This window comes from Oxyura jamaicensis (genome assembly GCF_011077185.1).
Source record: "Oxyura jamaicensis isolate SHBP4307 breed ruddy duck chromosome 17 unlocalized genomic scaffold, BPBGC_Ojam_1.0 oxy17_random_OJ106479, whole genome shotgun sequence".
Taxonomy (NCBI): Eukaryota; Metazoa; Chordata; class Aves; order Anseriformes; family Anatidae; genus Oxyura; species Oxyura jamaicensis.
This window is the reverse complement of record NW_023304476.1, coordinates 683-18,409: the sequence shown is the minus strand read 5'-3', so window position 1 is coordinate 18,409 and position 17,727 is coordinate 683. Positions and strand designations below refer to the sequence as shown.

The 17,727-nt window shown below is 63.7% G+C and overlaps 1 protein-coding gene across 1 annotated transcript; it reads left to right on the top strand.

Annotated features, from left to right (window-relative positions):
- The first annotated feature begins 8,057 nt into the window (after positions 1-8,057).
- On the top strand, positions 8,058-17,447 carry LOC118158018 (prostaglandin G/H synthase 1-like). The gene is given in 12 exon segments (XM_035312573.1): positions 8,058-8,260; positions 12,420-12,536; positions 12,643-12,783; positions 13,405-13,427; positions 13,429-13,549; positions 13,734-13,915; positions 13,993-14,076; positions 14,220-14,466; positions 15,033-15,319; positions 16,066-16,213; positions 16,325-16,715; positions 16,792-17,447. Coding segments are annotated over 11 exon segments (1,827 nt in total). The 5' UTR covers positions 8,058-8,154; the 3' UTR covers positions 16,696-16,715; positions 16,792-17,447.
- Positions 17,448-17,727: the final 280 nt, after the last annotated feature.

The following is a 17,727-nucleotide window of genomic DNA, read 5'->3' as shown; positions in this document are numbered from 1 at the left end:
CAGTCCTTAAATAAACAACTCCCAAAAAGTTAGTTTGTGCACAGTGGGGAGGGGGAGGAGGATGAAGGATTTGCTCTGCTAGGGCCCCACATGTCAACAATTTCTCTGCTTTGTGTATTTTGGCCAAAGCACTTACCATGATAAATGAATAAAGGAAAATGGCGAGCCCAGGGCGGTTACATGGCTCAGTAAATTGCTTTCAGCTGATTACTGTATTTCTTCTGACATTTATCAACTGGGCTTTTTTGCTGTTGCTGCAGCCTCTACAACCCAGCAGCAGCCTGGGGCCAAAGGGTTTCCCCTGTACTTGCCTGGGGCCGCTGTGGCTGGGACGTGCACTTGGAAGGGAAGGCACGGGGGCTCCTCCAGCCTCCTCCTGTTCTCCCAGCCTTCAAGACAGTGGTGACAGGGTAGCAGCAGAGCTGCAGGGAGCCATTGCATGGGGGAATTCCCCAACTATTTACTGTTATTCCTGTCACACCTCCCTCCACAGTAGTAAAAAACAGCAGTAAAACCAGAACAGCTGCACAGGCACTTGAGCACCATCCAAAATGGCTGCCCCAGGCCTCCCTCAGGTGCCAGCAGCCATGTGCTGCTGGGGACAGGCCGCCTGTCCCTGGTGTGGGGTACCTGGGGACTTTGGGAGGCAAGGGGGGAGATGCAGGCCTCAGTGGCACAGTGACATAGGCACCAAGGTAGATTTAGTGCAGGGGAATAAAGACAAAGACCTGTTCTCCACCCAGCTTCAGCTGATCACCACACAGTAGGGCACCGGGCAGGGGAGGCAGCCCCCAGTGCTCTGCGCCACCAGCAGCCACCCTTGCCCCAGTCCTGGGGGAACAGCACGTGCCAGCCAGAGCCCGTTCACCTGTTCTTTGAAGAGCAGGACAGGCAGACAAAGCACCAGCTGCAGCCCAGGCACCTTCCAACCACACAGGACCACCATGGCACTGACCACATGCAGGGAGACCACCCCATACCTGCCACAGCACAGGCAGCCTGCAGCAGGGTCACTGCTAGTCCAGGAGAGGAGACAGGGGGCATCACACTTACTGTCCAGCAGGCTCATAGGGATAGCTTTGGGGTGATGCTGCTGAACATCTGCTCTGCTGCTGCCCCAGCCACACCAGCATCTCCTGCATGCAGCAACGCAAAGTGGGAATAAAAAGGCTCCCTCCACCAGTGCCAGCAGCAACCCTTCAGTTAGATGGAGCCTGGATTGTGCCCAGCGCTGATAAGAAGCTGCAGCTGATGCTGTTGGAGGGTGGAGAAGGAGCTCCAGCTGTGCCAAATAACCCAGGAGGAACAGAGACCGCAGCCAGGAAACATTTGGGTGTAACGGTGCTGATTTCAGCAAGCTGCTTTGGCCACCAAAGAGTTTGGGTGCAGCAGCAGCAAGCACCCCATGGGGGGGGGGGGGGGGGGGTTCTCAGGAGGGTGGTGGGATGTGAGGGAGGCTGTGCCCAGACCCCCAAGACCTGACCCCGGGGCTCACCTCCAAGTGCCTGCCACAGCTCTGGGCATCGACTGGGTTCCTGCTGTCCCTGCCCCAGCTGCTGGTGAGCTCCGTGGGGTCCCTGAGGGCATCGAGCCCCACACATGGCACCGGGCAGATGCCCATGCCTTACCCCAGTGCTGTGGGTGCCAGCATGATGGCCAAGGACAGCAGCTCCGGGCTCTGCTCCCCTCCGAGCCGCGGCTCAGTGGAGCTGCAGCAGCGCCGTCGGGCTACCCGCACGCCGAGAGCCGCGGCCGCTGGGAAAGTGGGGTGGAAGCAAAAGGCTGGAAAAACTCCGAGGAAGCTGGAAGCTCTCGACACAGTTAAAAAACAACATTGCTCTTCAAAATAGATGTGATTGCACTCCTTATGAGTCATCGAGCAGAGACACCAAGATTGCTTTGTGCCAGGGACGAGCCCGGGCTCTGATTGTGTGCCTCCCGGATTTGTATAAAACAGACCATGGATGGCATGTCAGAGTTTACAGCTCGCATACATTTTCAACAGTGAGCTTTGCAAAATGTATCAATGTAATCTCTGCCTCCTATATTCCGTGTTGATTAGACACGATTTCTGGCTGGATTTTCAGAAAGCTCAAGTGCTTTTTTAATCACTACAGAAGCTCATTATTGCTTTCCAGTGACTCTTATGTCCTTCACTTCTCCTTTCAGATTAGAGTCTATAGTCAGATGAATATTGGATGATTTCATTACATACAAATGCAATCAACAGTTTTGCATAAATTTCTCCTCTTTTCTTGAGTTTCAATTGACCTCAGCACCCGTGGAGGCAGGCGCAATACACATGTAAATGAGCTGGCGTTGCTGCAAAGACACGGATGCGGAGAAACAAGATAAACTGTCAGATAATATTCAGGATTTTAAGAGATCAAAAAAATACTTCCTTGCTCAGCCAAGCCGTAAAAATGGCACCTTCAGCTGCCGGGGAATTCGCTTTTGTTTCACTTGTTGTCTGGCTGTGGAGGAAGGCCAGGAGCGGCCCTGGGAGCGAAGGGCTGGAGCGATGTGGCCGGCACCACGGGGCGATGGAGTGGGTACTGCTGCACTGCCTGGGCACCTCCGGGGGGCACGGGACACTCTGGGGGGCACAGGGCTCTCCAGGGGGCACGGGCACGCCATGTGCCGTGGGGATGCCCACTGCAGCCCAGTGCCTGGTGTGAGGCCGGGCTCAGAGGCTGTGCCCCTGCTGGGCTCCTGCTGCTGCATCAGGGCCGGCTCACACTGGGGATGCTCGGTTCGGGAGCCCACATCCCTCTGCCCACCCGGGACCCCCGTCCCCACTCCCCTCGCTGGGCGCGGGGGCACCTGCCCCAGGCACAGGGCTCAGCCGGGGGCAACCCCCCACACCCCGGCAGGGCGAACAATGCCTTCGGAATATATTTAAACTAGCACTCCATGCTAACAATCAGGGCTAATTTAAACAAACTATAATTAAACATAAAGGACCTCTTGGTGGGGAAGTCAGGGAAAACTGTCAGCAGTTACTTTGGATGTGGAGCCCTTACCTTTAAAAGAATAATTTTTGTGCTAATGCGAGCAATCCAGCACTCCCACACTCGCCTTCGGGGGCCGGTGGGGAAAGAAACTCTTGGGTTTCTTTTGATACCTTTACGTGCTAATCTTCTTAACAGATTTTTAATTAATGGGAACAGAGCACTTTGCAGCCGTGAAATCTATTGGTGTAATTGCCTGGTGGATTAGTCCCATTAACCACACAAATTACCTGTCTCCAGGCCGCCAGCCCCACCAGGGAGCTCCCCGCGCTGGACACACTGAGCGGCCCCATTCTGAAGCAATTTTGATAAAATAAACTCTCTAATCAGGTAAATAATTCCATAAGGGAAATTGCTGCCTTCCCGCAGCCCCCTCCTCCAGCAGGGACCTGGCTAGTTTCAGGGGAATGAAACATGCCTCCAATTACAGACAAATCTCCAGCACAAAAACCGTTTGGGAGAAGCTCTCGGCGCACGGGACCCCCTTGAAACGCAGCGTCCGAAGAATTAAAGCATTTAAGCTGTCAGCCGGAATCTGGCCAAGCCCCTGATTACCTGGGGGCGACGCACAGTGTATTTAGGTTTGTGTCCGCTGCAATTTCCTGGCCCCCAGCGTTGATGCTGAGTGACTCGTGTCCGTGCCGGGCTCCTGCCTGGGGTCCCTCCGCCACGTGGCCCCGGGCGCGGGGACGCCGACCTCTGGGCCGATTAAGGACATCCCAGCCGACGGCAGCCCGGAGCGGTGGAAACGTGCAGCACCCCAAAGAGCCGCCGTGCGACCACGACCTCCTGCACCCATTTTGCAGCAGCACTCTGGCCCCGTGGCTGCTCCCACCATGGTTATGACCTGGGGGAGTTAAGCCTGGGCAGGGACTTGCGCTCCAGCCATGGTGGGGTGTCCCCTGGAATGCTTGGGTGGGCGACCCCTGCACCGGTCCCCATCCCTATCACGGAGGAGCCCACCACCAGTGGCACAGTGCTGCTCTTCCACCTGCAAGAGATGGGAGCCCCAAACTCCCCCCCTTAGCCCCCAAAGCACAAGGGCTGGGAAGGGGCCGGGACCCCCAAGGCCACAGGGAGCGCTGGGCACAGGGGCTGGAGCACGGGAGAGCCTCGCTGTGCAGGGCCGGCGAGAGCGGCCGGGGAACCCTACACCGCAGGTAATTGGCATCAGATGCTCCCTGACCTGCTGCATCCACCGGGAAGCTGGAAGCATTTATTTGTCTGGGCCGGCGGCTCTATCTGCGTGCGGGAGGCGTTGGCAGCGGCGGGGCTGGGCTCGGCGAGCCTAATGAGCCTGGGCTGAAGATGATGAATATGATTGCTGAAAGCGCTTTCCTGAGTCCTTCTTTCCTGGGGCTCAGGTTACGAGTTCCCAGACAGCCTGTCCAGCCTGGGCTTTTCAGCTCTGATTTGTAGCCCCCCAAACAGCGCCCGTCAGCTCCCCGTGATGGAGGAAGAGCTCGGTCCTCTGTCACCGTGCCCCGAAGAGCTGGGAGAGGGGCTGGGCTGGGCAGTGAGGTGAGGACCGGGCCCAGCGTGGGCACCACAGACCCTGCTTGGATGTCAGGAGGGTTGTGCCCCCCGGCTGTCCCTCTGCTGCCCAGCCCCGTGCCCCACACATCCCACTGAGCCTCATGTGGGGTGGACAGGAGCGGTGCCACCAGGGGGGCTGTGGCCATTGGCACTCATCGTGCCGCTACGTCTGCCTCAAGCACTGTCAGGGGGTGCTGGGCACGATTCCCCTCAGCCTCCACCGGGGTGAGGCAGAACCAGGCCGGTTCTGTTCCGCGACGCCTCGGCCCAGGCCTGCCTCCCGAGCCACATCCCCACCCAACGCGCCTCTCAGAGGGGTGCACGAAGCCGGGGCAGGCTGGGGATGTTCCCAGGGCTGTGGGGGAGCCACGGTCCCTCCAGGCACAGCCACCCCCGAGCAGGGGGCAGAGGGGCAGTGGGGACCTGCAAGGGCTGGGCGTCTTGAAGCCTGTCCCCCTCGGACATCAGCCTTCCAGGAGGGGCTCCCAGCGCTGCCCCACTGCCGCTGGTTTGGGGACACGCAGCAGCCGGGACAGGAGGGGTCCTGCAGTGCCAGCCTGCTGCGGGTTCGTGGGTCCTGCCGTCCCAATCCCAGCACAGGAGGACAAAACATCGCTGCAGACTCAGGGAGAAGTGAACCTCAACGGGCTGGAGACGAGCTTCGCTCTGAGCCTTCCCGCGTTCCTCGGCCGGCTGCGCGCTGCCATAGACGGTGTTTTGCTGCCTCCCTACGGGAGGACGCAGCCGGCAGCGCTGGGCCTCCACACGTGGCCAGCCCGCGCTGGGGGCCCTGGTCCCAGCCCCAGAGGCACGCACATGGGGTGGGCACACCGTGCAGTGACCCCCAGGGGGGTCCCAGGTCCACCTCCACAGGAGGGGCTCGGCGGGTGTCCCATTGCTGCTGTGGCTGCCCGGGGGGACACGTGGCTGGGAAGCACTCGATGGAGTTGGAGACAGAGTGGGGCCAGGATCGTGCCCCCCCTGCGCGGGGGCTAAAGAAAAAGGAAGCAAAACTTGGGAGATGCTTCCCGAAGGAGGAAGAAAGGTAGGTGAGGAACAGGAGCAAAGCTGTGACCCCTGGCCACTGCTGAGAAAAGTGGAAGAGCAATGAGAAAGCGCAGGGAGGGGACAGGAAGAGAGGGGAGACCCCTGGGGCACTTCAGAGGTGTTCAGGATAGCAGCGTGTGGGGCTGAAACCCTCCGGCCGGACCCAGACCCCCCCAGGCTGCCTGTGCCACGCAGCCCGTGCCCCCCTTGCTGCTGTGATGGAGAGGGCACGGAGAGGGCACGGCACAGGACGGACGGCACCTCGCTCCCCACAGGGTGCGGGGCAGGGCTCAGCACCACGGCCCCGCTGCAGCTGTGAGCTCAGCCCAGCTGCGGCCACATCTGCGCCTCCCGCCCGGCTCCAGGGAGGCTCCCGCAGCCTTTCTGAAGTCACCCGGGGTGTGTGGGGGGGGTGATGTTATTTTCCCAGTGCAACCCCAGGCTGTTTGTACACTTTAGGAACTTGCATACTCCATTTCCCAGCCCTGTGACCAGTGAAACTGGGCCACTGGTAAGGCCACGGTGCTGAGGCCAGCACAGACAGGGAGTCCCAGGGTCCCTCCCACCTGTGCCTCCCCCATCGGCACCCCCAGCCCGCAGCGAGGTGGGGAGCTCCCTGCCCATGGCGTCCAGCACAGACCTCTTAAAAGACGAGGCTAATCAGACTAAAATAAATATTTTAATTTCCCTGGTTTCCCACCAGGGAACCCCCCTGACTGGGTGACACCCTGTGGATGCCAGCAGTGTCCCGGCAGCACCGTGCCGCTGCCACTTCCCCTTCCACCGCCCTGGCCACGGAGGAGCGATGTCGGTGCACCTGCTGGCCAGCTCCAGCTCCTGCTCCAGCTCCAACATCTGCACTGCTCCTGCCCCATTTCTTCCCTCGGAGCCCACGAGAAGCTGGGACGCCCCGCGGTGTCCCCCATCTCCCGCTTGTGCCATGGGACAAGCAGCAGCGTCCCTCGCCCCGGGCACAGCCGCTCCTCCCGCAGCCTGTGCGCAGTGCAGATTATAAAAAGCCCTGGTGAGACAGTGGGGCTGGGGCTGTTGCAATTGCTTCCCATATTGTGCAAGCAAATGATTATTGAATCCTGATGAAAGTGAAGGGAGCGGGAGATGTGAACACTGTGGGCAGCCAGCCCCAGCCACCTCCCTTGCCACCACGCGGGGCTGTCAGTGTTGGCCGGTCCCGTGCGGAGCGCGGGCAGCGTGGGGCCGGCTGTGGGGCCGTGGGCTCGGCCAGGTCCTACACGTGCTGCGGCTGGGTGCTGGGCACGTGGGAGGGGGACAGCACCAGAGCTGGCGGGATGGGGAAAAAGAGCCTCTGTATGGGGTAAACCTCTCAGCTTCCTGAGCCAGCCCGCAGGGCTGCGGTGCTGTGGGGCCATCGGGGGCCAGAGGGGCAGGAAACGCCGCTGCCCTGCTGCTGCCGGATGGGAGCGCACAGAAACAGCCTCCGAAATGCTCCGCGTTGAGCTGCAGGGCTCAGCCTGAAGCTTTTTGCTGCCAGGGCTCCAAGCTGGGCGGACCAGGAGGGCCCTGCAGCACCTGTTGGTTTGGTGCAGCTTGGCTGCTTTTCGTTTTGGGGAACAGAAATGTGGCAAGAGCTCGGTGGCATGTGTGCTGCCCAGTGGGGTGCTGACAGCACCGCAGCCCCAGCTGCACCGTTACAGCAAAACCGGTCCCTCGGTGCCGGTCCCTCGGTGCCAGCGCAAGTTCACCAGGAGCAGCCGGCACCTCCACCCTGCTGGAGCCCATGGAGGGCACGCTCAGCTCACGTGCAGGTCAGGCTGCTGCATTTGCCCACGGGGCACTCACAAGCCCCTCTGTCACCTGTCCCCAGCCACCCCCAGCACGGGCAGCTCACCGCCGGGAGGGACGACTGTGGCATGAAGCCACCGTGGAGCCGCGTGCTCCTTCCCAGCGGCAATTCGGAGTCGGCAGTTCCAGCAGCACCACCTTTTCACTTTCCAGTTCGGCCGGCTCCTGGCTCGGCCCTGCTGCGCCCCGCTGCAGCCGCTTCCACCGCGGGTGGCGGAAACGCGCAGCCACCCCCGGGGTGCCCAGGGCTGCTGCTGCACTGCGGGGGGTGATGGCAAAACCCCAGGGACGTGCCCTGGGGCTCCTCCACGGCCCTCTGCCAGCACGGGAGAGCGTGAGCAGCCAGACACGGTGCCAGGCTCATGGTGCCACCGTGCTCCGGGTGCCACCGTGCTCCGGGTGCCACCAGGCTCTGGGTGCCACCAGGCTCCGGGTGCCACCAGGCTCCCTGGGGCTGTCGCAGGGGGGCCGCAGCCCGTGCTGCCCTCGCCCACCCCAGGGGCAGCAGCCCCTCCTTCCCCCTGCGCCCCCCTGGGTGCTGTCCCTGAGGCGGAGATGCTCGGGGCTGTGGGACCGGGGGGGCGCGGAGAGCCAGGGGTGGGCACGGCGATGCCGGGGCCGCGGGGACCGGGGCACGGAGGCGGCCCCGTCCCGTCGGGGGCGGGCGGAGGCGCGGCGGGGGCGGGGGCGGCGGGGCCGGGCCGGGCAGCGGCGGTCCGCGGCGGAGCTGCCTCTCGCCATGGGCGGTGGGTGCCGGCCCCGGGCCCCCCCGGCCGGGCTGCGGCTTCTGCTCGGCCCCGCGCTGCTGCTCTGCGCCGCCGGGAGCGCCGCGGCCGCCGGCACCGGTACGGGGCGGGGGGGCTGGGGGGAGCCCTAGGCGGGACCGGGCGGGGCGGGGGGACTGGGGGATGCGGGGGGACACGGGGGGACCCGGCTTGGGGGGGGGGGGGAGGGGCGGGGCCGGGGTCCCGCCGGGGGCCGGGGCCCCGGGGGGATGTGGGGGGGGGGGGGCGCGGGGCTGGGGGCACTGCCCCCGGCAGGGGCACGGGGGGAGAGCTCGGGACCCCCCCCCCCGGATCCCCTCGGTGCTCCCGGCGCTGGTTGTGTCCGGGGGGGCCACGCGTGGGGTCCCGGGGCAGGATCGTGCCCACCGCCCGCTGGTGCCCGGCCCCGTGGGATCGGGATGCGGGGGGGAAGGAGCCGGGTCCCGCGGGTCTCCCCACTTCTGCTGCGCCCCCCCCGGGGCCACGGGCAGGGGCTGGAGGAGCCCCCGCGTGTCCGCGGCCGTGGGAGCCCCCCCGGGGGCCGCAGCCCCTGGCCGCAGCGTGACGGCTCCGGTGCCCCCGAGGCATCGCTGCGGCTGTTAGGGGGGCTCGGGGGTGTCATGGGGCTCCGCTGCTTGTGGCGTCGTGATGCACCGATGGCTCCCTCCACGTGCTCCCCAGAGCAGCTTCCTCCAGGTCCCCAGGGGGACACTGCCTCTGGTCCCGCTTCCAGGAGATGATTTTCCTCCCTTCCACAGAGAAAAGCCCACCCCAGGTCCAGCTCAGGGAACTTCTCGGGTTTTGCAGCTCCCCGCTAAGCCAGCGCAGGAACGTGGTCGGCATCCCTCGGTGGGGCTCCGGCTGCGTTTGGTGTGATGGATGGTGCCCCCATCTCCACGGGCTGGGGCTGGGGGGGGCAGGACTTGGGTGCAGCGACCCAAAGGGAGCTGGCTCAGGCTGAGCAGGGCAGAGGGGGCTGCTGGAACCGGGCACGGCTTCCTTCCCACTGCCCCGCTCCCGCTCCCCGCAGCCATCCCGCTGGGACTTATCGGCATTGAGGCGGCTGTTCCTGCCCAGAAACAATGCCCCTAAGGTGGAGACTTCCCTCTTTCGGCAGCTTGTGCGTCTGAAACGGGAACATAAGCTGGGGGTTGCAGCACTTCGAGGCATGGGAGCAAGTGCTGCAGGAGGAGGAACAGCGCCCGGACCGACACGGGGCTGTGCACCCCGCTGCAGGTCCCAGTGGCAGGGCTGAGCGTGCTGGGTGCCACAGGATGGGTCCCAGGGACTGGCTGGGGACACCCAGCCTGCAGCGGCTGGGACAGGCACACCCTGGGCTGGTGCAGCCATGGGCAGCCCCGGAGCTGCCGGCTGCAGGACGGGGCCAAAGCAGAGCTCACTGTGTGGGGAAAGAACCCGTAGCCAGGATGTATGCAAAAGGATGGTTCTCCTCCAAGCTTTAATTAGCAAGGGAGATACCTGATGGAGAAGTTAGAGGAGCTGTGCCGTGCCCCGAGGTGCTGCCAGCAGAGCAGATGGGCTGCGGGAGGCATGCAGCTGGAGGACCACGGCCTTAATCTTGTGCTCAAATCTGCTCTAGAAGACAGAATAACAGGATGCTGGGCTTTGCCTGCAGCCTCCTGCCCACTTGATGGTTGCTGCTGTGAGCACTTATCAGCCCCTCGCAGGCTCCACCTTGCCTCTGAGCAGTGATGTTTGCTCCCCGTAGAGGTTTTCCCAGGCTGAGCCAGCCTGGTCCCGTGGTGCTTCTCCATTTGCCCCCATGGATATTGCCCTTGGGATCTCGTCTGCTGCCTTGCCCTCGGGGCTGTGCTTTTGTTCAAGAGCAAACGTTCCATCAGAATAACCCTGAGGCCCCTCCAGCTGCTCCTCGTGGAGGTCCCACGCCATTCACTGCTCCCGCAGGGCCCCCGGATGTCACCACCATGCCCGGGGTCCCACCACGGGGAGGGAGGTCGGGCTGGGACCCCGCGGGTGCCTTCGGCAGAGCCGATTTTGATTTGTGCCCATTTCCGCCACCTGCGGTCGGGTTTCCTCCCGCGTCCACGGCTGCGCTCGTGGGGCTTTGGCTCCGCTGCACGGAGGGGACGGCGGCCGTGTCCCCCCCAGCCCCGGTGCCACTGCTGGAAGCAGCCCCCAGCGCCCGGCCGCAGGTGCGGGAGGAGGAGCCGCCAGCCCCATGTGCGGCGCAGCTGCGGCCCTGGCAGGTTGCTGTCGCTGGCGGTGCGGCCAGAAGTGGTTGCAGATGACAATCTGGCTCCGTCGCACGGGCCGGGAGCAGCTCATGGAAAACCCTAGGAAACCATCCCCAGTCAGAAAAACAAGCGTGTGAGCCTTTTGTTGTCTTCGCTGCCCGCAGCCACGGAGCCGTGCGCAAGACGGGAATGTCCCACCGGGCAAGCCCGGCTCCAGCCCGCACATGATTCACCCCACGTCGCTTTGGCTGCGGTTCGCAGAGCGGATGTCGTCCCCAAAATCTGGCATTTTTCAGCGGTGATCGCACGTGTTCGCCGGCTCAGCCGTCACGGAGGGGGCCGCGATCCAGCGCGGGGGCCGGGAGCAGCTTTCCCCACACCTGGAGCCGTCCCGGCCAGATTCCTGCTTGGGGTGGAGGGAGGCCGGGAGCGCCGCGGGGGGGCGGCTGTCGCGGGCTGGGACACGCCGCATCCCCTCGCGCCCTTGCGGCTGGGACATGCCGCTCCTGCCCCACCTCGGGGCCCCCACGGCGCTGACACCGCTGTGACCCCGGCAGGAGGCAGCTGCCTGCGGGCCCCTGGCATGGAGCAGCCACCTGGCCCCACGGCCGTGGCACCCGTGGCGTCCCCGTGTCCCCCCCCCCCCGAGCTGGCCGGGGCAGGGAGCGGGGCCGCTCCTGCAGATGTTTGTGGTGGAGCCAAGCACGGAGCTACTGGCGCGGGATCTGCTCAGGGGATGCTCTGGCTGTGCTGCAGCACGGTAAAAGTTTCCATGCTACAAAAAGCTGCAGGCGGGTGGTCTGAAGTTAATCTGTCCGAGATAAATAAGGACCTGCCCGCTGCCTCCCGTCTGGATGGGTAACGGAGGCTGGATACATGAAAAGAGCTGAGATGAAAGGGAGCCCGGAGGAAGGGCTGGGAGCTGAACTCTGCGTGGCTCCCCCATAGCGTGAGGGGTTTTGGATCCCAGGGCTGAGAGCAGCTGCGAGAGCTGCCAGCCCCCAGGCAGCCCCCACCCCGTCCCAGCCCCGAGCTGCCTGGGAAACTGGGAGACTTTGCAAAACTAGCTTGATTATCCAAAGATGTTAATTTCTAGCTTCAATTTCTCATGGAAAAATGTGCCACACGTTGTGCCTGCTCACCTCCCTGGTGCTAGAGCCTGGCTTCAGCCTCCAGCAGAACTTGGAGCCAACTGGGCAGAGCCCCGCAGGGCCGACGATGCTGCGGCCACCCGCCAGTCACTGCTCCCGGAGCCCTCTGCTGGGTGGCACCGGGGCAGAGCCCGGTGGGTGCCGCGGCTGTCCCCGCGTGTCCCCACCACCCCTGTGCCCCGTCCCTGCAGTACACACAGGGGCTCTTTTATCCCACTGCGCTCCGTCTCCGGCAGCGAGATGTGGTTTTGCTCCTCTTCAACTGTGTCGCCCCCTGTTTGGGGCAGGGACAGCAGCAGATACCGGGGTGCCAGCACTGCTGGAGCTGCGTCTCTCCGAGCCCCGACCTCCTCCCACGCCGACGCCGCGCAGGGCGGCCGGGGAAGGTCCTGGCGGGGGGGGCAGCAGCTCCAGGCCGCCCACACGTCTGCAGGAGCCGGCCCCAGCTGCCCGGGTGACACCGGGGGGGGCACCAGCAGCTGCTGGGACCCCGGTGGACGCGGACAGGGCAAGATGGGGCCCTTATCTGGTGGCTGCAGCTGGGGCGCGCGGGCGAGGAGGTGGCTGCGGAGGAAGCAGCAGGGCCAGGGCTGGAGCCGGGAGGAAGAAGGCCAGCGGTCTGTCCCTTCCACCCGCATGCGGGGCCGGGGCAAAGGAGCCGCGTGCCAAAGCAAACTCCAGCCCAGACAATTGCCATTCTTAACAATGCTGACATCGTGTTTATAGGGATTTCGCCAGCTCCTGGACTCTCAGGGCACAGGAACCCCATGTGGGATGCTCTGGCAGCACCTTTCTGCCTTTCTTTCTCAGCTGCGTTCGGGGCAGTGGTGGCACCGTGGGTGGCCGGTGACCTCTCTGTCTCTGTCCCCACAGTGAACCCGTGTTGCTATTACCCCTGCCAGCACCAAGGGGTGTGCGTGCGGGTCGGCCTGGAAGGCTACGAGTGTGACTGCACGCGGACGGGGTACTTCGGGGCTAACTGCACCTCGCGTAAGTCCCCCTCCTGGAGGAGCCCCGGCGCTGCACGGGCTGCCTTAGCGGGGCGAGCGCTGCAGCAGCCGGTGCTGAGCGGCGTGCCCGGGTTTGTCTCCCCCAGCTGAGCTCTGGACGCGCCTCCACAACCTGCTGAAGCCCAGTCCTGCCTTCTACCACTTCGTCCTGACGCACTTCAGGTGGTTTTGGGACATCATCAACAGCACCTTCATCAGGGATATGCTGATGAGGCTCGTGCTCACAGGTGCGGGGGGTGATTCCCAGGAGGGGTTGGGATGGGTCCCGGGGCCGAACACGACTCCAGCAGCTCCAGCATGGGCAGGGGGCAGTGGAGCCTCCGAGCATCTCCCGGTGACACCAGGTTGGGGCCACCTCCCTGTGAGCTGGCCCGCAGGGGACGTTAACAGCGGGGGCCCAGCACACGCACCGGGCTGGGAGCCAGCTGAAACACACGAGCTGCTCTCAGCATGCTGCACTCCCCTTCCAGAGGGCTCTCAAGCAGACACAGGGAGCAGCTGGTGGAAATATGGAGCTGGCCCTTGTTACTTCTGTCCCCACATTTATCACTTCGCGTAAATATTTAGGTTCCAGCTCTTAGAGCTGTAGGAACACATTCGCAAGGCTCCGGCTGTTGGTTTCCCCATTTCTGCATGTTTGTCATCTAATTCATCACGCAGGAATTCATTTGGTGCAGCAGTACAACCCCCCTGCTCCTGCAGGGAACTGCAGCCCCTAAAAGGCCGGGTGCCGGGGGGGCACAGCACAGCAGGATGCGGCCGGGCTCTCTGCCCATCGCCTCCTGGTTCCTGGGATGCCGGTGGGGCCTGGGTGCTGCCCTGCGGCACTGACTGCTTTCTCCTTCCAGTTCGTGCCAACCTCATCCCCAGCCCCCCCCACCTTTAACTCCAACTATGGCTACATCAGCTGGGAGGCCTACGCCAACGTCAGCTACTACACCCGCATCCTCCCGCCGGTGCCGGACGACTGCCCCACGCCCATGGGGACAAAAGGTACGTGCCCGGCGCAGGACCCGCACCGCGAGGTGATGAACAAGGTTGGGTTTGCAGAGCAGCACCGGGTCCCTACCTGGTGCAGCCCCACCGCTTCCCAGCACCCGTGCCTGGCTGCGGGGCTGAGCCCGCACAGCACCGCTGGCACCCGCCGCGGCACCGCCGTCACCCCCGTCCTCCGCAGGGAAGCGGCAGCTCCCCGACGCCCAGTTTCTGGCGGAGAGGTTCCTGCTGCGGCACAAGTTTGAAGCCGATCCCCGGGGCACCAACCTGATGTTTGCCTTCTTCGCCCAGCATTTCACCCACCAGTTCTTCAAGACGTCCGGGAAGATGGGGCGCGGCTTCACCAAGGCGCTGGGGCACGGGGTGAGGGCGCGATGCGAGGGGGGCCGGGGGTGGGCACGGCCGGGCTGTTGCTCCCGTCACACCGCGCTGTCTCGCAGGTGGACCTGGGGCACTTGTACGGGGACAACCTGCAGCGGCAGCACCAGCTGCGGCTCTTCAGGGATGGGAAGCTCAAATTCCAGGTACCACGTGGCACCATGTGCCGAAACGCGTCTCAGCCCTTGGCTCCAAGGTTGTTTGAAGCCCACGTCCCTCTGGCAGCTGCCAGGACAGGGTGGTTTTCTCCCCTCCTCCCTTTCTGCCACCCCATTCTTGTCTCCCCGAGGTGGTGGATGGAGAGGTGTACCCCCCCTCGGTCACCGAAGCGCCGGTCCACATGGTGTACCCGCCTGCCATCCCCAAGGAGAAGCAGCTGGCGATGGGTCAGGAGGTGTTCGGGCTCCTGCCGGGGCTCTGCATGTACGCCACGCTCTGGCTGCGCGAGCACAACCGCGTCTGCGACATCCTGAAGCGGGAGCACCCCACCTGGAGCGACGAGCAGCTCTTCCAGACAGCTCGGCTCATCCTCATCGGTGAGGGCCGGCAGCACCGCGGGTCCCCGCGTCCCTCCTCCCACGGTGACCTGGTGCTGTTGGGCTCTGCAGGGGCAGCCCAGCTTTAAAGGCTGGAGGAGTTCCTCTGGCAGCGTTCTGGGGATCGTTGGCTTTAATCCATCAGAAAATCTATTTTTGAGTAATTCAGCCATCATTTTGAACTATTCCATTTTAATGTTCTGGATTTTGGATGGAGGTGACTTTGTGTGAAATGACAGTAGACTTAGGAAAGACCCAGGACGCCACCACAGTGTCTCTAAGCTCCAGATCGAGGTCAGCTTTCTCAGAAACCATTTTGTTTTTGGCAAGCTGACCTTTCCCGGTGAAAAGATAAATGACAGAAATTCCCAGCCAACAACAAGCCCAATGTCAGGCAGGTCCGGGCGGCAGAGGGTGCGGGGATGCAGGGACAGGCTGCCGCGGGGAGCCTCGCTCAGCACGTGAGTAACCTGGGCTGCCCCGAGCCCTGGGGGAGCCGGGGCTGATCCGGGGCTGGGGCTGCTCCTGCTGCCAGCTGACGCCTCCTCCTCTCGCCTCCTGCCCAGGGGAGACCATCAAGATCGTCATTGAAGACTACGTGCAGCACCTCAGCGGGTACTTCCTGAGCCTCAAGTTCGACCCCGAGCTGCTGTTCGGGAGGCAGTTCCAGTACCGGAATCGCATTGCGGTGGAGTTCAACCAGCTCTATCACTGGCACGGGCTGATGCCGGACTCCTTCGTCATCCAGGGGGAAGAGTACAGCTACGAGCAGTTTCTCTACAACACCTCCATGCTCCTGGACTATGGCGTGGAGGCCCTGGTGGAGTCCTTTTCCAAGCAGACTGCGGGGATGGTAAGGTCCTGCTCTCCTCTCTCTGCAGCACTTCCCACGGGGGGCTGCGGGACCCCGGGCCCAAGGCATCGTCAGAGCGCAGCCGCAGCCCACCCGTAACAAATGTCCCGGTTGTGTGCAGCATTCGCAGCCTGTTCCCAAGGGCCACACGCGGCGTGTGCGTTGAGAGCCCTCCCCACGATCAGTGGGGCGAGGTTGGGTCTTGGCAGCCCCATTTCCTTGATCCCAGGACACTGGAATAAGCATCAGGGTGAAGCCAGCAGCGTGCGGCACCCAGCTGGGCGCAGCCAGGCTCTGCCGTGCCCCAGGCCGGGCCGTGCAGCAGCCTTGGCACGGGAGCAGCTCATCTGGCGCTGTTCTTTGCTGCCATCACATGGATGTTTTCTTCCAAGTGATTAAATCAACACTTCTGATGGGCAGAGTGACACGGCTGACACGCAGCCCTGCTGCTCTTGGGGTGTGCAGGCTCCCTCCGTGACCCCAGACCCAGAGATCCCTTCCCTCCTCCCCAGCCTGTGGGTCGCTGCCGTCCAGGGCTTTTCCTGCAGGAGATGGGCCCTAACCCGAGCAGTGCCACCGCTGGTCTTCGGCGCCGCCCCGGCTCCCCCTCGTCCAGCTGTGGCCGCGTCATGCCCAGGACGTGGGCACCTGGAAGCGCGGCAGGGCAGGGAGGCCGGGCTGTGCCTCCGTGCAGGCCTCCCCGTGTCTCACGTGAGCATTCCCCTCCTTGTCTTCTTGCCCTCCAGATCGGCGGGGGGCAAACCATCAACGCCAACATCCTGAAAGTGGCCGTCGGGGTCATTAAGGAGTCGCGGCAGCTGAGGCTGCAGCCCTTCAATGAGTATCGGAAGAGGTTTGGCATGAAGCCCTACACGTCCTTCCAGGAGCTAACAGGTACGAGCACCGTGCTGCCACCGGGGCCTGCAGGTCTCCCTCCTGCCACGTCCCCGTGCCCCATCGCAAGGCCGGACCCTTGCTGACGTGTCTGGTGTTCACCTGGTGCAGGAGAGGAGGAGAAGGCAGCAGAGCTGGAGGAGCTCTATGGAGACATCGATGCGCTGGAGTTTTATCCGGGCTTGTTGCTTGAGAAACCCCAACCCAACGGCATTTTCGGAGAAAGCATGGTGGAGATCGGAGCTCCGTTTTCCCTGAAGGGGCTTCTCGGAAACCCCATCTGCTCCCCAGAGTACTGGAAACCCAGTACCTTTGGCGGAGCAACTGGCTTTGAGATAGTCAAGACAGCATCCCTGGAGAAGCTCGTGTGCCTCAACGTGAAGAGGTGCCCGTACGTGGCGTTCCGTGTGCCAGACGCCGCGGCAGGAGGCACAGCTGGCAGCGGCCGGGGCGGTGGCGGTGGGCCATCTACGGAGCTCTAACACCTCCACAGCCTGCGCAGGTAGGGTCTGTCCTCGCCCAGGTGCTGGGGGAACAAGCCCCCTGCCCAGTGCTGAGTGTCCCCTTTGTCCCTGCAGGCAGCGGTGGGGCTGGGGACCTTGCCCAGCCCGTGCCCAGCGGGAGCAGGGCTGACGATCGTCCGCCCCGGGCAGGATCCAGCCCAGCCTCACGCTGGCAGGGAGAGGCTGGTGCCCCCTCTGGGAAGAGCTCAAGAGCCCAGGGAGAAGAGCTGCCATCGCCTGTGCTCAGCAGACCTCATCCTCTTCCCAGCCCCTGCCTTACGCTAAGCCACATTTGGGGCTCTCCAGGGACCCCCAGCACCCCGGGGTGCTCCCGGCTCCTCTGCTCCTGCTCACCCTCAGCTCCCGCTGCTTCCCAGCACCAGCAGCCCCTCCTCTGCAGGGGCGTCCCCACTCGGAGAGGGGCACAGCACACAGGAAGCCCTCCCAGCCTTGTCCTCTGCAGCGAGGGAGGGATGGGGATGATGCTCTGCAGACGTCCGTCTGTCCTTTTCTGGCCCAGCTTGGGCTGCGCTCTCACCTGGCTCTCCTGCAGCCTGTTCAGCACTGCCTCGGCCCAGCCCAGCCCAGCCCAGCCGCCTCATTTGCCCAGCCCTGGACAAACAAGCATCCCAGTCATGCCGGGTGCAGCGGTGTGGCCGTGCCAGCTGCCCAGCCCCGGGTCTCAGTGGGACTCCCAGGCCCCTGCGCCCCCAGCACCGCGCTGGCCCTGTCATGCATGGCTGGCCTGGGCTGGCCAGAGCCATGCCAACGGCTACTCTGAGCACGATGCCACCTCTGTGCCTATCACCCGTTAAGACTCTTGCACCCTATGCTAATTGCACTGCCCTGCATTAATAGCTCAGTAAATGACGTCCCCCAAGGCGCACAGAACCTGCTTGTCCCGCTCCACAGCTCGCAGATGTAAGCCATCGCCAACAACGTGATGCGATCGCTGGAAGCCAGGGTCGCTGGCCTTGGTCCCAGTCAGATCCCAGAAAATGGACCTCTCGA